We start from the raw sequence: 12,078 nt of genomic DNA on the forward strand, positions 1-12,078 counted from the left end.
TTAAGGCAATTCTTTTTTTTTTTTTTTTTTTTTTTTTTTTTTAGTATTAATTGTATTAATTCATGATTGACTGAGAGCCATTGTTCTGACTCCAGAATCCAAACTAATAACTGATGATCCTTTTTATTTATCACAGGGCAGAGGGTCTTAAAGACGCCCTGGCTAAGCCAGCTGCCAAAGACAGACCTGCATCAGCCAAACCCAGTAATCCAGTGAGAACCTTCCAGCCCCTGGGACCCGACTTCAGCCTGCAAGATAAACCCCAGCCAGTCCGACCGGTGCAGTCCTGCGAGCCACAAGGGCAGAAGTACACATACGAGGAGATTGAAGTCTTGAGGTGACACTGGATAGCATATTATTATATTATTACTTACAACAACGTCTCACCCGAAGGACGGAGCATAAGGAGATTAAGTGACTTGCTTAAGGTCACACAAAGAGTCAGTGAGTGAGCTGGGATTTTAACCGGGGACCTCCTGGTTACAAGCCCTATTATTTATATATATGTACGCATAAGAGGACCAACTATTTTCTTCATTCTATCATTACAGTTGGTCTATAATTAACTAATACAAATGTGTAGGATCAGGGAAAGGAGATCAGTCAAGCCAACTCTATGATCACTTGCATGTCTCTAGAGACAAAATGTTGCAATAGTTGTGCTACATTTCACCCAGGGCATGGGCATGTTTTAAAAGCTGCATTAAATTAATTTCTGCTTTTTCTGTTTGTTCCACAGGAAGACCTCTAAGATTAATGGTATAGAATATGTCCCATTCATGAGCGTTGACCTAAAGGAACGGTTTGCCTTCCCAATGCCATTTTCGTAAGTTTAGAAGACTTTATTTTGCTGTACTCCTCTATAAGATAATGTTTCTGCTGAGAAATAGCTTGGATTTTAGGCAAGTGTTAGAGCAAGGAAAAATAGCCTGTTTGTATTTGTGTGACTGCAAATTAATATAACTTCAAGTGAAATACAATAGTCTCCGCGTATAGCAACACCTCCGAAGAGAACACTTCGGCTGAGAAAACCACCTTGTGGTGAAACAGATTTTTTCCATTGTAAACGCTCCGCCTAAAGGAACAGGAACTTTGCTTAAAATAACACCTTTTTGGTGTCGATAGAGATTCGTTCTCAACTGATACAGTACTGTTTTTGAACCTGATAACTCATCATCATCAGACTTAAATTAAAATATTTTATTCAATCTTTTCAAAACTGACTTGTCATTGCGAGAGTCTTGAGGAACACTGGCTGGTTTATTCAATCTTTCAATTTATCATTGCCTCGTTGTGTATTGTAATTTCAACGAGCACACCTCATCGCTACAAAATGGCATGTAAACAAATGGCAAAACGTGCCGCTGTTTCTCTTGCTTCAAAAAGTTGGAAATTGTTCAAGCTCCTGAAAAAAAACTTGAATCAGACACAAGTCGCCGACCAATTCTGTTAAATAATTTTGTGTGTGTCTTGAATATTGCTCTTGTACATGTAATCATAATTAATCTTGAAGAGCTGCTGCTGCATTTAACATGTGTAGAGGTGCTGTGTTAATTTGGTTCGACAGTTGGCTTATTAACGTTAATTTGTCTGTTACTTTATTATTATAGTTTATTAACATACACTAGCCTATTGCCTTGCTCTTACGTATTCTGTTCATTTCATATGTTGATGCACGTGCGTCATGAGAAGTAATGCATATTTATGTATTGATTGATTCATATTGTGTCTGGTGGCTAACTCCGTCTTAGAGAACACTTCTTTTGCTTCCCGAGGGGTGTTCTCTTAGCTGGAGACGACTGTATGCTACAATATGTCAACTTTATGTAACATATATAATGTGTACACATGTCTTTTGTTTTAAAGAGATAAATGTGGAAAGCTCGCCCTGTCACCCAAACAGAAAGCCATATTCTCCAGATGGGTTCGACCAGATGAAATTTCCAACAACCCCATCATGATCTTCACTGTGTCCAGCTTTAGCATCAAACAAGTGAGTGCCAAGTCTGTCTCAAGATGACAGGATTTAAAAAAAATATTATGTATGAACAGGAAACTATTTCAACATACATATTTTCAACCTTGATTTTTTACTTATGATTAAATGTTTAGGAATCTGGCACTTTGATTGGCTTAGAAGGTCTTCATAATTTATATGACCCTACCCAGTTTTTAGACTGGTTGCACACAGTTTCAGGGAGGTGGTGCATGAACTGTACACTTCAGTAGTTGTGTTTTTCCTGTCCCTTTTGGTAATGCAGTGACTGAGCTGACTAACTTTAGGGTGTAGCTTTTTAGACAAGAAAACTTTAATAAGTTGAATTCCAGGAAGATCAAGGCAAAGGCAGAGCTGCAATTTTTCTTGTCTAACAAGTTTTCTATTTGATGCTGGAACTACAGCTTTTGTATTTTTATTTTTAATAGCCTTAGGAAGTCAGACTTTTGTAGTTTAAACTTGATTGTAGAAGTAATTGAGGTTTGAGCATTTTAAGTAAAATAAGTAATTGTTTTTGTTAATCTTCACTCTGTCTAGCTTCTAAACAGATTTACCATGTACCAAGGCATTTCAGTATTTTACCAATATTTTGATATTCAACCAGCCAGATACTAATATCTGCTTATTGTTATCACCAGCTGGGTCATCTTTTGAGTTATAAAAAAAATTCAGCACAGACTAATTTCAAAGCTCCCAACACCATATCCATAACAGAATATCTATAAATATGTGTTTTACTGTATAATAAAAATAAAATAACTTTTTATTTTTTAATAGACTGTGGTATCAGACTGCTCTTTTGTGGCATCACTGGCAATAAGTGCAGCATACGAGAGACGTTACAACAAGAAGTTAATCACAAGGTACATTTATTAATCGTTATCTGCCATGCAAATGTCTTTCAGGCATGTTTTATGGGGAATTGGTACAAAGCCAAGATACATGGTGCCACAGTCACAAAATATAACAACATATTAAAACAGCCAGTAGTGCTGTATTTATTGTGATGTTAACAGGTTTTGCAGCACTGCTTTCTCACAACCAACCTTAACAGTATGGTTAAAACAATGGCGGTATCTCTGGTTCTTCAAGGCTCTTACCTGCGCTGTCTTCATTATAGTAAAATAACCATTACTCAGAAATATTTAGTGGCATGATATATTACTTTTTTCAAAGTGGTTAATTGTCTGATTAAGCTTTCTAACATAAGCAAAAAAGTTTTGAAACGCAGTTTATATTATATTCATATAGCAAATGTCACAAATTCCTGCCCCAGTTATACAAAGCAAAGTTTACATACTGTACATAGCTTTTTTTTTTCTTTGAATGTAGTCAGAAAAAAGAATACCTTTTTAAATATTATTTTGAGGGTGAGCAAGTTCAGTGTTCTCTTTTTTAGACAAGCTCTTTAGCACCAATGTTATCAAGGAACACGAGGGGTATAAATCCTTACAACTTACAACTGTTACAAAATATCACAGTACAAAGTATCATATTACAAGGTGTCATATAAGATATCACATTACAGATAAGAAAAGTTATAGAGTATAATAAAGTCAGTAGCAGATAAGTCAAGTAAGAGCAAAATAAAGAATACAGTAAATAATTACATTTAAGAGTGAGTTCGACTAAAAGCTGTAGTAAAGTAAAAAATAATTGCTTATACGAGTAAGTCCAGCAAGAGCATGTAGTAAGTACGATGAATGTTATAATTAAGAGCAGTAGTTATAATTAAGTTCGTTATAATTAAGAGCAGTAGTAGAATATGGCAAGGTATGGAGCAGTTCAGTGCAAGTACAAGCTGATACAAGTACTGGTACAATTGGGTGCCATATAGTCCATTATAGTCGACAGTTGTGAGCTTTACAGATGCTGTCTGAACAGGTTATCCTGGTACCGTACATTTATGCAAGCTTAAATTACAATGCTTAAGATCCAATCGCACTACTATTATTACTGGTGGTAGTAGTAGTAGTCATAGTAGTAGTAGTAGCATTGCTCGTGGTTCGTGGAGCACTGTGTTGTGCATTACATAAATTTGCAAAAAAGTAAGTAAAAGATTTTGTCTCTGAATGATGCTAGACTTGATGTTATATTGAGCTGGAATGTTAATCAGAATGGCACACAATGCAGACCTACATAATGCTTCTTGGAATTCTTTAAACTGATGTGAGGTGACTCTTTTCCACTTTTTAAAGGCAAAATTGCTCACAGTTTACAGTCTTACAGATTTTTTACAGATTTTTCTTATCTCTTTAAAACGCTCCGAAATTCAAAATTAATTTTTAAAGTGTTTTCGATTAATCTCCAGTCAGCCTGGAGAATAGGTGTATAATTTAATAAAAAATGTATGAATGTGACCCTTTTTAAAACCTGTTATTTGTTACAATCCAGCAAACCAGTATTAATAGCAGCTGTTCGTTGTGACCACTCTAGTTACTACCTATAAACCTTTGTATTTATAACCCAAATTGGTTCAATTTTACTATAAACCGAATATTCTGATCTCTGGGTTCAATGTGCATAATTTAATCAACAGATTTCACCTACCATGTAGGCCTTGTGATTTCTGGTCCTCCAGTTGCTTATGTTTTTGTTTTTGTTTTTCTGTAACTTTGCTCTGTAGCATTATCTACCCTCAGAACAAAAAAGGACAGCCTGAGTATAACCCATGTGGGAAGTACATGGTCAAGCTTCATATAAACGGGGTTCCCAGAAAGGTACTTGTAAATCTCAAAATATATATTATATTGTATTCGTTTTAGCAATAATGGACATCATCTTATCTTGTGTAGATATTTTGGTCCTGGTTTCTAAAAGGTTATAGTTAAGTCTACATTATTAGAAATCTACACTACCAGCAGTCTGGTTGTGTGCCGACATTGAATATGTGTTTCAAATTCCGGTTTTATTGGACCCTTAAGCCATTATGCGGGTCACAAAGCAGAACTGTGTTTTGGGAGTTAAAAGTACTTCATCCATATTTAAGATGGTTGTTAACTTATAAACTCAAAATGTCCGTGTAGTATTTCAGTTTGCTACCGGAGCTTGGAAGGGGGGCAGGAAGTTTGTGTCCTACAGATAAAACTGAATTTGGGAATGAATAAATTGATATTTTCTAATAAAGTTTAGAAAGAATGAATCTATATTTGAAAAAAAAAAGTATCCTGTTGTTTGGAAACTGCAGCTTTCATGTTAGTTTCTCAAAACAATCCAGAGCCCCTCGACACTGAGAAGGACTTCTAGTCAAAGCATTTTTCATTGAATAAAAAGAAACACCTGCTCAAAATGCACCATTATTCAGTGTTGTATAGTTGTGGAAGGATAGATTATATGTTACCCATGAAAAGGCAGTTGCAATGGAATGCTATGTAACTAGTAAATCCTGAAATCTGAACTGTACTCTGTAGCCGTGCTGATTGTATTCACTTTGATGCCAGGTTATAATTGATGACTATTTGCCAGTGGATCACAATGGGGAGCTGCTCTGTTCCTACTCCAGCAACAAGAATGAGCTGTGGGTGTCCCTGATTGAGAAAGCCTACATGAAGGTCATGGGGGGATACGATTTCCCAGGTTCCAATTCGGTAAGTGACGAAAAGTTTTTTTTTTAAATCACAAATCACCAAGGGTAAAATGGTTTTAGCAACTAGTCGTCCTGCAAACCAATTAGATTCCATGAGCTAAAGCATTAAATACTACAAATAATGACCAAATCCATCAGTGAAAGTACATAAATGAAAGGAGGCTATGTGGTCCAGTGGTTAAAGAAAAGGGCTTGTAACCAGGAGGTCCCCGGTTCAAATCCCACCTCAGCCACTGACTCATTGTGTGACCCTGAGCAAGTCACTTAACCTCCTTGTGCGCCGTCTTTCAGGTGAGACGTAGTTGTAAGTGACTTTGCAGCTGATGCATAGTTCACACACCCTAGTCTCTGTAAGTCGCCTTGGATAAAGGCGTCTGCTAAATAAACAAATAATATAGGCCCCACTTGAAGTTTCTGACCGGCTGTGATTGGAATAACAAGCTGTGGCTCTGCTAGGTTACTGTAGATTATGCGTAGAGGGGTTTGACCTATGAAACTTCAGTTCCACAGTATGCCCAATGTTTAGTCTATGATTTTAACTGAAGATCAGATGTACTTTTTCCTTTTGTATAAAAATTGTAGGTTGTTCCAAAGTTAGACCTGATCGTGGTCATCTTTGGGGGAAAAAAACATATGTATTGTGAATCAATATTGAGATAAATAGCAGGGAAACCAGTTTTGTAATTCAGATGTCTTTTTCCAGAATATTGATCTTCATGCTCTAACTGGTTGGATCCCTGAACGAATTGCGATGCATTCAGACAATCAAGCTTTCAGCAAAGACGACACTTTTCGAATGCTGTATCAAAGGTACGAGCATGGACCTCGCTGGAAACTCGGATAGGTTTGAAAAAGAGATGTGTGCTGTAAGAGGTCCAGGTGGCTGGGGAGTGCAAAAAGAACAGTATGAAGTCACAGATTTGCGTTTAACACCAGATGCACTGTATAAAAGTCAGAGTAGCTTACAAATAAGCTACTCCAAGTAAGTAAAACACTAAACATCAGGCAGGTAAGCAAGAAGACTAATTTTGATTAATTATAGAATGGAGCCTGTAGTTAGCAGCAGAGTACAGACTTGCCAGGTAAAGTGCTCCCAGTAGTGCCAATAAAGGTTACATTGACAGGAAGGATTTGACGAATGTCTTCAATTGGCATATAACATAGACCTACAACAGATGCAGTTACAGCGGAAACAGAGCACCTCATTATTTGCAGAATTAACTTGTAATTTAACTACAAAACAAACACATTGCAGTACAATATTAATAAACCAGGCTACCAAACAGTGTATGAAATTTATAGTGCGTCATTACTCTCACTGAGCAGTATTCTCTACACCCTTTCACAGAAGCATACAGTCTAAGAACATGCACCTGCTTGTCAAACACATAAACATTGCATGCATTTGTACATATAGTACAGTATATTATATGTGAACACAAAAACATTTAAAAGAACTGTGATGTTACAACCTGTATTTGACATGCAAAAAAGCAACCTCTATATTTCCGATTATCTTCAAATCAAGTATTCCTTCCTCTTAGGTTTCATAAGGGACACGTCCTCATTACGACAGCGACAGGGGTGATGACAGAGGAGGAAGGCGAGCGGTGGGGCCTGGTGCCCACACATGCTTACGCTGTCCTGGACGTTCGAGAATACAAGGTACTCTTCACATCCCCACGAGGTTTGAACTTCAGGCTGGAATAATCTGGCTATATCCTTTTGTGAAATATTCGACTTGCCAAGTGTGGGCTTACACTGTTCAGTACTTGATATTGGTTTTGCTGTTGTAGAAAAATAAATATACCTGCAGAGCAATAAGAAGGTCGAATCACATTCTGTACTGATACTAGTACAGTATCTTCAGGGTCTCCGTAGCCAAAGCCAGTAAGTGTTATTGTTTCGAGGTTGGCTAACATACATTTTCATAGTGGCTACTCAGCTTGACAGGGATTTCACGTCATCCACCACAAAATAAGTAAAGTTAGCAACAGTTTATATTTTGCAGTGCTATTCTGCTAAATCATGTTTTTGTTTTGTTTTATTTTTTTTAACTCCAGGGGCTTCGGTTTCTTCAGCTCAAAAATCCTTGGAGCCACTTACGCTGGAAAGGTCGCTTCAGCGAGCGCGACGAGAAGAGCTGGACGACAGAACTGCTCAAATACCTCAACTTCGACCCCAAAACCGCACAGAAATTTGACAACGGTAGGAAAGACAGAATATATATATATTAGGGCTGCTCCAATTAACAGATTAATCGGACCGAATAATCAACTGAAGAGTTGATCGCAGATTTTTTTTTTTTTACAATTTAATCGTGCAGAATTACATTTTTTATATAAAATAAAATCAACCAATAGAATATCTGTATTTTTTCCATGGCAATCCAATCATAAGTGAGCGGAGGCGGGACATAAACAGTTCAAGGTATTCTCTGCCTCGGCTAAAGGTCTTGGGAGTTTAACCAATGGGAATGTCAAAGATGTGCCCTGGCTTTGCAGCTGTCCAATCATTAGTGAGCAGAGGTGGGACATAAATATGCTATTGGAGATTGTTAAAAAAAAAAGGGAGGTCTACACCACAAATACCAGAACCGACACAGGAAGGGAAGGGATATACTCGCCACTTCCAAAATTTAAATTATTAAAGGTATCCATGGCTTACCAGTAGCTGTCAATTAAAAAGATAAGACTGCTGGAACTGTCTTTTGTTCAGTACAGAGAATGTGATATGTTATACTCAATCAGAGATTTCTGACATTGACCGAACAAAATGACCATTTCGTGATTTGAACATAACCAAATTCGAAAAGACCGAAATTAAATGTTTTTCGGTGTTTGAGTAAATTATTTTGCGCAAATTGCAAATTGTAAAATACAGACTCAGAAAAGATCAAAGCAGAAGACAAAAACATCTGCATCGGTCTTTGTATGAAACGATTTAAACAAATTGGGAATTTGAAAATGACAAACTACCAAAGAGCGAATCGGAGAAAATAGAAAGCTGCATCAGACTCTGTGCCAAGCTATTTACACATTGCGAAATGAACAAGAAAACAACAAAACATAAAAGCAAAAGACAGTTTCTTTGTGTAGTATTGTTGATATTTGTTTATTAGGAGACACCTTACCTTTGTTAATGCATTGACAGTTCCTGTGGACATTTTGAAAACGCTGCTGCCTCGATCCTCAGGGTCCTAGCGTACCACCAGACACTTATTTTGAATATGATCATATTCTATGTGGCCAAGTCAAAGTCCCGTTCTAAATCCAATTGAGAATTTTTGGTATGAGTTGAAGAAGGCTGTGCACAAGAGAAGTCCTTGGAATTTGAATGAACTGGAACAATTCTGTGTTGAGGAATGGTCAAAAATCACTAAAGAATCATGCCAAAAACTCACTGACAAATATCCTAACCGTTTAAAATAGGTTATTATTGCTAAAGGTGCCTCATCTAGCTATTAACCATTTTCCTTGTCAGGGTATGAATACTTTTGAATGAGCATTTTTGGAGTTTTGCAAAGAAATTACTGAAATAAATTGCTACAAAAGATTTTTCCTGTAATTTGTTTTTGAGAAATTTCTAGAAATTATAAATTTCCATTGGGGTATGTAAACTTTTGACTACAGCTCTGTGTGTGTGTGTGTGTGTATATCTATATCTATATCTATATCTATAGATATAGATAGACAGATATAGAGCTGCAGCGTTTATTCAAGGGTGGTGGCAATTAGAAGTACTATGGTTTTTGAAGGAGCAATATTTTATTGTGTTTTTTTTTTTTTTATGGTACACTCATGTTCTCCTGATCCAGGCAGGGCTTCAGTGTGAAAAATGAGTTGTCTGTTATTAGCCAAAATACTGTGCATACAACCAGAACAGAAATGCGTTTAAGAAAACTTAAATAATAATCATACAGCTCCTGCATTACAACTAAAATGTATTCCTTTTCTTGCTAATTCCTAAATTATATATATATGTATATATATATATTTTAGTGCCGCTGTATCAGTACATAGTGCTGTGTACCTACGTTGTTCCGTAAACGTTACAGTAAAATACTGGTATGCTCCAGTGTGTAATTGTATTCTTTTAAATACATTTTATTCAGGTTTATTCAGTTAATTTTGTTTGGATTTGTAATGGTTTGCCATTAAGTGCTGCATTTATCTGAGCTGGGGTAGGGAAAATAATTTATGTTTCATTATTTAGATGTTTCATTATTTAGAGCGCCATTTATTCCACATCTGATATCCGAATGCGGCGGAAATATATACAGTGCTCCATTCATTTTCCCTTCTATCCTTGCAAGTGCCCCTGTCCCTGCTGATGAGAAACATCCCCATAACATGATGCTGCCACCACCATGCTTCACAGTAGGGATGGTGTTCTTTGGGTGATGCGCTGTGTTGGGTTTGCGCCAAACATAATGCTTTGCATTTAGGCCAAAAAGTTCAATTTTAGTTTCGTCAGACCACAAAACTTTTTGCCACATGGCTACAGATTCCCCTGAGTGTTTTTTTGCATACTTCAAACGAGATTCAAGGTGGGCTTTCTTGAGTAATGGCTTCCTTCTTGCCACCCTACCATACAGGCCAAATTTGTGGAGTGCTTGGGATATTGTTGTCACATGCACACTTTGACCAGCCTTGGCCATAAAAGCCTGTAGCTCTTGCAAAGTTGCCATTGGCCTCTTGGTAGCCTCTTTGATCAGTCTCCTTCTTGCTCGGTCATCCAGTTTGGAGGGACGGCCTGATCTAGGCAGGGTCTTGGTGGTGCCATACACCTTCCACTTCTTAATAATCGCCTTGACCGTGCTCCAAGGGATATTCAAGGCCTTTGATATTTGTTTATACCCATCCCCTGATCTGTGCCTTTCAACAACTTTGTCCCGGAGTTCTTTTGAAAGCGCCTTGGTGCTCATGGTTGAGTCTTTGCTTTGAAATGCACTACCCAGCAGAGGGAACCTACAGGAACTGCTGAATTTATCCTGAAATAATGTGAATCACTACAATTTAACACAGGTGGAGGCCACTTAACTTGGTGTGTGATTTTGAAGGCGATTGGTTACACCTGAGCTAATTTAGGATTGCTATTACAAGGGGGGGTGGACACTTATCCAACCAAGCTTTTTCAGTTTTTATTTTTAATTAATTTTCTACAAATTTCTAGAATATTTTTTCCACTTGGAAGTTGTGGAGTAGGATGTGTAGGTAAATGAAAAACAAAAACTATTTTAATGCATTTTAATTCCAGGCGGCAACAAAAGGTGAACATTTTGAAAGGGAGTGTAGACTTTCTATAGGCACTGTGTGTGTGTGTATATATATATATATATATCTATATTATACGTTTTGTATGGCAGTAACTTTGACATGCTCTTTTATGTAGCTTTTAAACTGCCTGCTTATTTATGTTAATCTTTAGAATACATGATCTGTAATACTATATTTGTGTATTGGTTATACTGGCATTGAGTAATGATTGTCAACAAGACTACTGTATGGCAGGAGTAAAAAAAATAAATAAATACAATATACAGAGTGAAAGTGCAGCTTCTCAAAGTTTCTCATGTAATTTAATCTGAATAGCAGCTTTTAGTGTAAAATATATATTTTCAAGATTGCTGAACAAAGAAACTCCCTACTTCTATCATTCTCACCTGCTGTAATAACCTTGTTTGTGTACCAAGGGGTGTTCTGGATTACCTGGGAAGACCTGTGTCAGTACTATGATGTGATATATCTGAGCTGGAGTCCTGCACTTTTTAAAGAATCATCTTGCATTCACAGGTTAGTACAGCTTTTACCTTATCAGTGCAAAGGGAATTCACAAATTCAGTAATTTCTCACCAAACTCAGTTCTTTGGCACACTAATAAAGAAAAAAAAAACACTTTAAATTCAACCCATGTTTGGGACAGTTATTGGCTCTGAACAAAGAAACAACAATGAAAATTCTGTGGTCTCCAATGTCTCCTGCATCTGCAGCGCACGGAGTTTGCATTATGTTTAGGGCTTCAGATTTTCGGTTTTAACCAATAAAACCTGGTAAAACACCCCCGATACAAAATGAATGAAATTGGTGGATAGCCAATAAACACCGGAAAACACCTGAAAAACTGTGGAAATGGTTAATCAATTCACGCTGACTTTACCCTATTTCTATTAAAAAAATAAAACCTACTACAAGAAATACATACATTTCCCAGTTCTGCTGGGCAATGTCCCGCCTTCCTGACTTACCTGCCCCAACTACTGAGTGACAGCACATTCCTACATTTCTATTGGAGACTCCGCTTGCGAGATTTAAAACGAGATTACAACCAGGATGGAGGTTTGTTAACAGGATTTAAAGCTATATTACATTTAAGATGCGGAGGATTTAAAACAGAACTGTGTCGAAATGTACGAAAATGCCTACACACAAAAACCCCAGAAAAATATGCCTGGGACCATAAGGATTTCATTGTGGAAGACAGCGAAGGAAAGAAG

At 37.1% G+C, this 12,078-nt stretch overlaps 1 protein-coding gene across 2 annotated transcripts in view; it reads left to right on the top strand.

Annotated features, from left to right (window-relative positions):
- LOC117399245 (calpain-7) overlaps positions 1-12,078 on the top strand; it is a 39,779-nt gene that overhangs the window by 15,470 nt on the left and 12,231 nt on the right. For both annotated transcript variants that reach the window (XM_033998310.3, XM_033998309.3), the window contains exons 5-14: positions 137-337; positions 740-826; positions 1,867-1,993; positions 2,774-2,859; positions 4,623-4,716; positions 5,437-5,583; positions 6,286-6,392; positions 7,127-7,247; positions 7,646-7,790; positions 11,278-11,377. In XM_033998310.3, the coding sequence (XP_033854201.1) occupies positions 137-337; positions 740-826; positions 1,867-1,993; positions 2,774-2,859; positions 4,623-4,716; positions 5,437-5,583; positions 6,286-6,392; positions 7,127-7,247; positions 7,646-7,790; positions 11,278-11,377 (1,215 nt within the window). The remainder of the gene's footprint in view (positions 1-136; positions 338-739; positions 827-1,866; positions 1,994-2,773; positions 2,860-4,622; positions 4,717-5,436; positions 5,584-6,285; positions 6,393-7,126; positions 7,248-7,645; positions 7,791-11,277; positions 11,378-12,078) is intronic.

The sequence above is a fragment of the Acipenser ruthenus genome, chromosome 4 (genome assembly GCF_902713425.1).
Source record: "Acipenser ruthenus chromosome 4, fAciRut3.2 maternal haplotype, whole genome shotgun sequence".
Lineage (NCBI taxonomy): Eukaryota > Metazoa > Chordata > Actinopteri > Acipenseriformes > Acipenseridae > Acipenser > Acipenser ruthenus.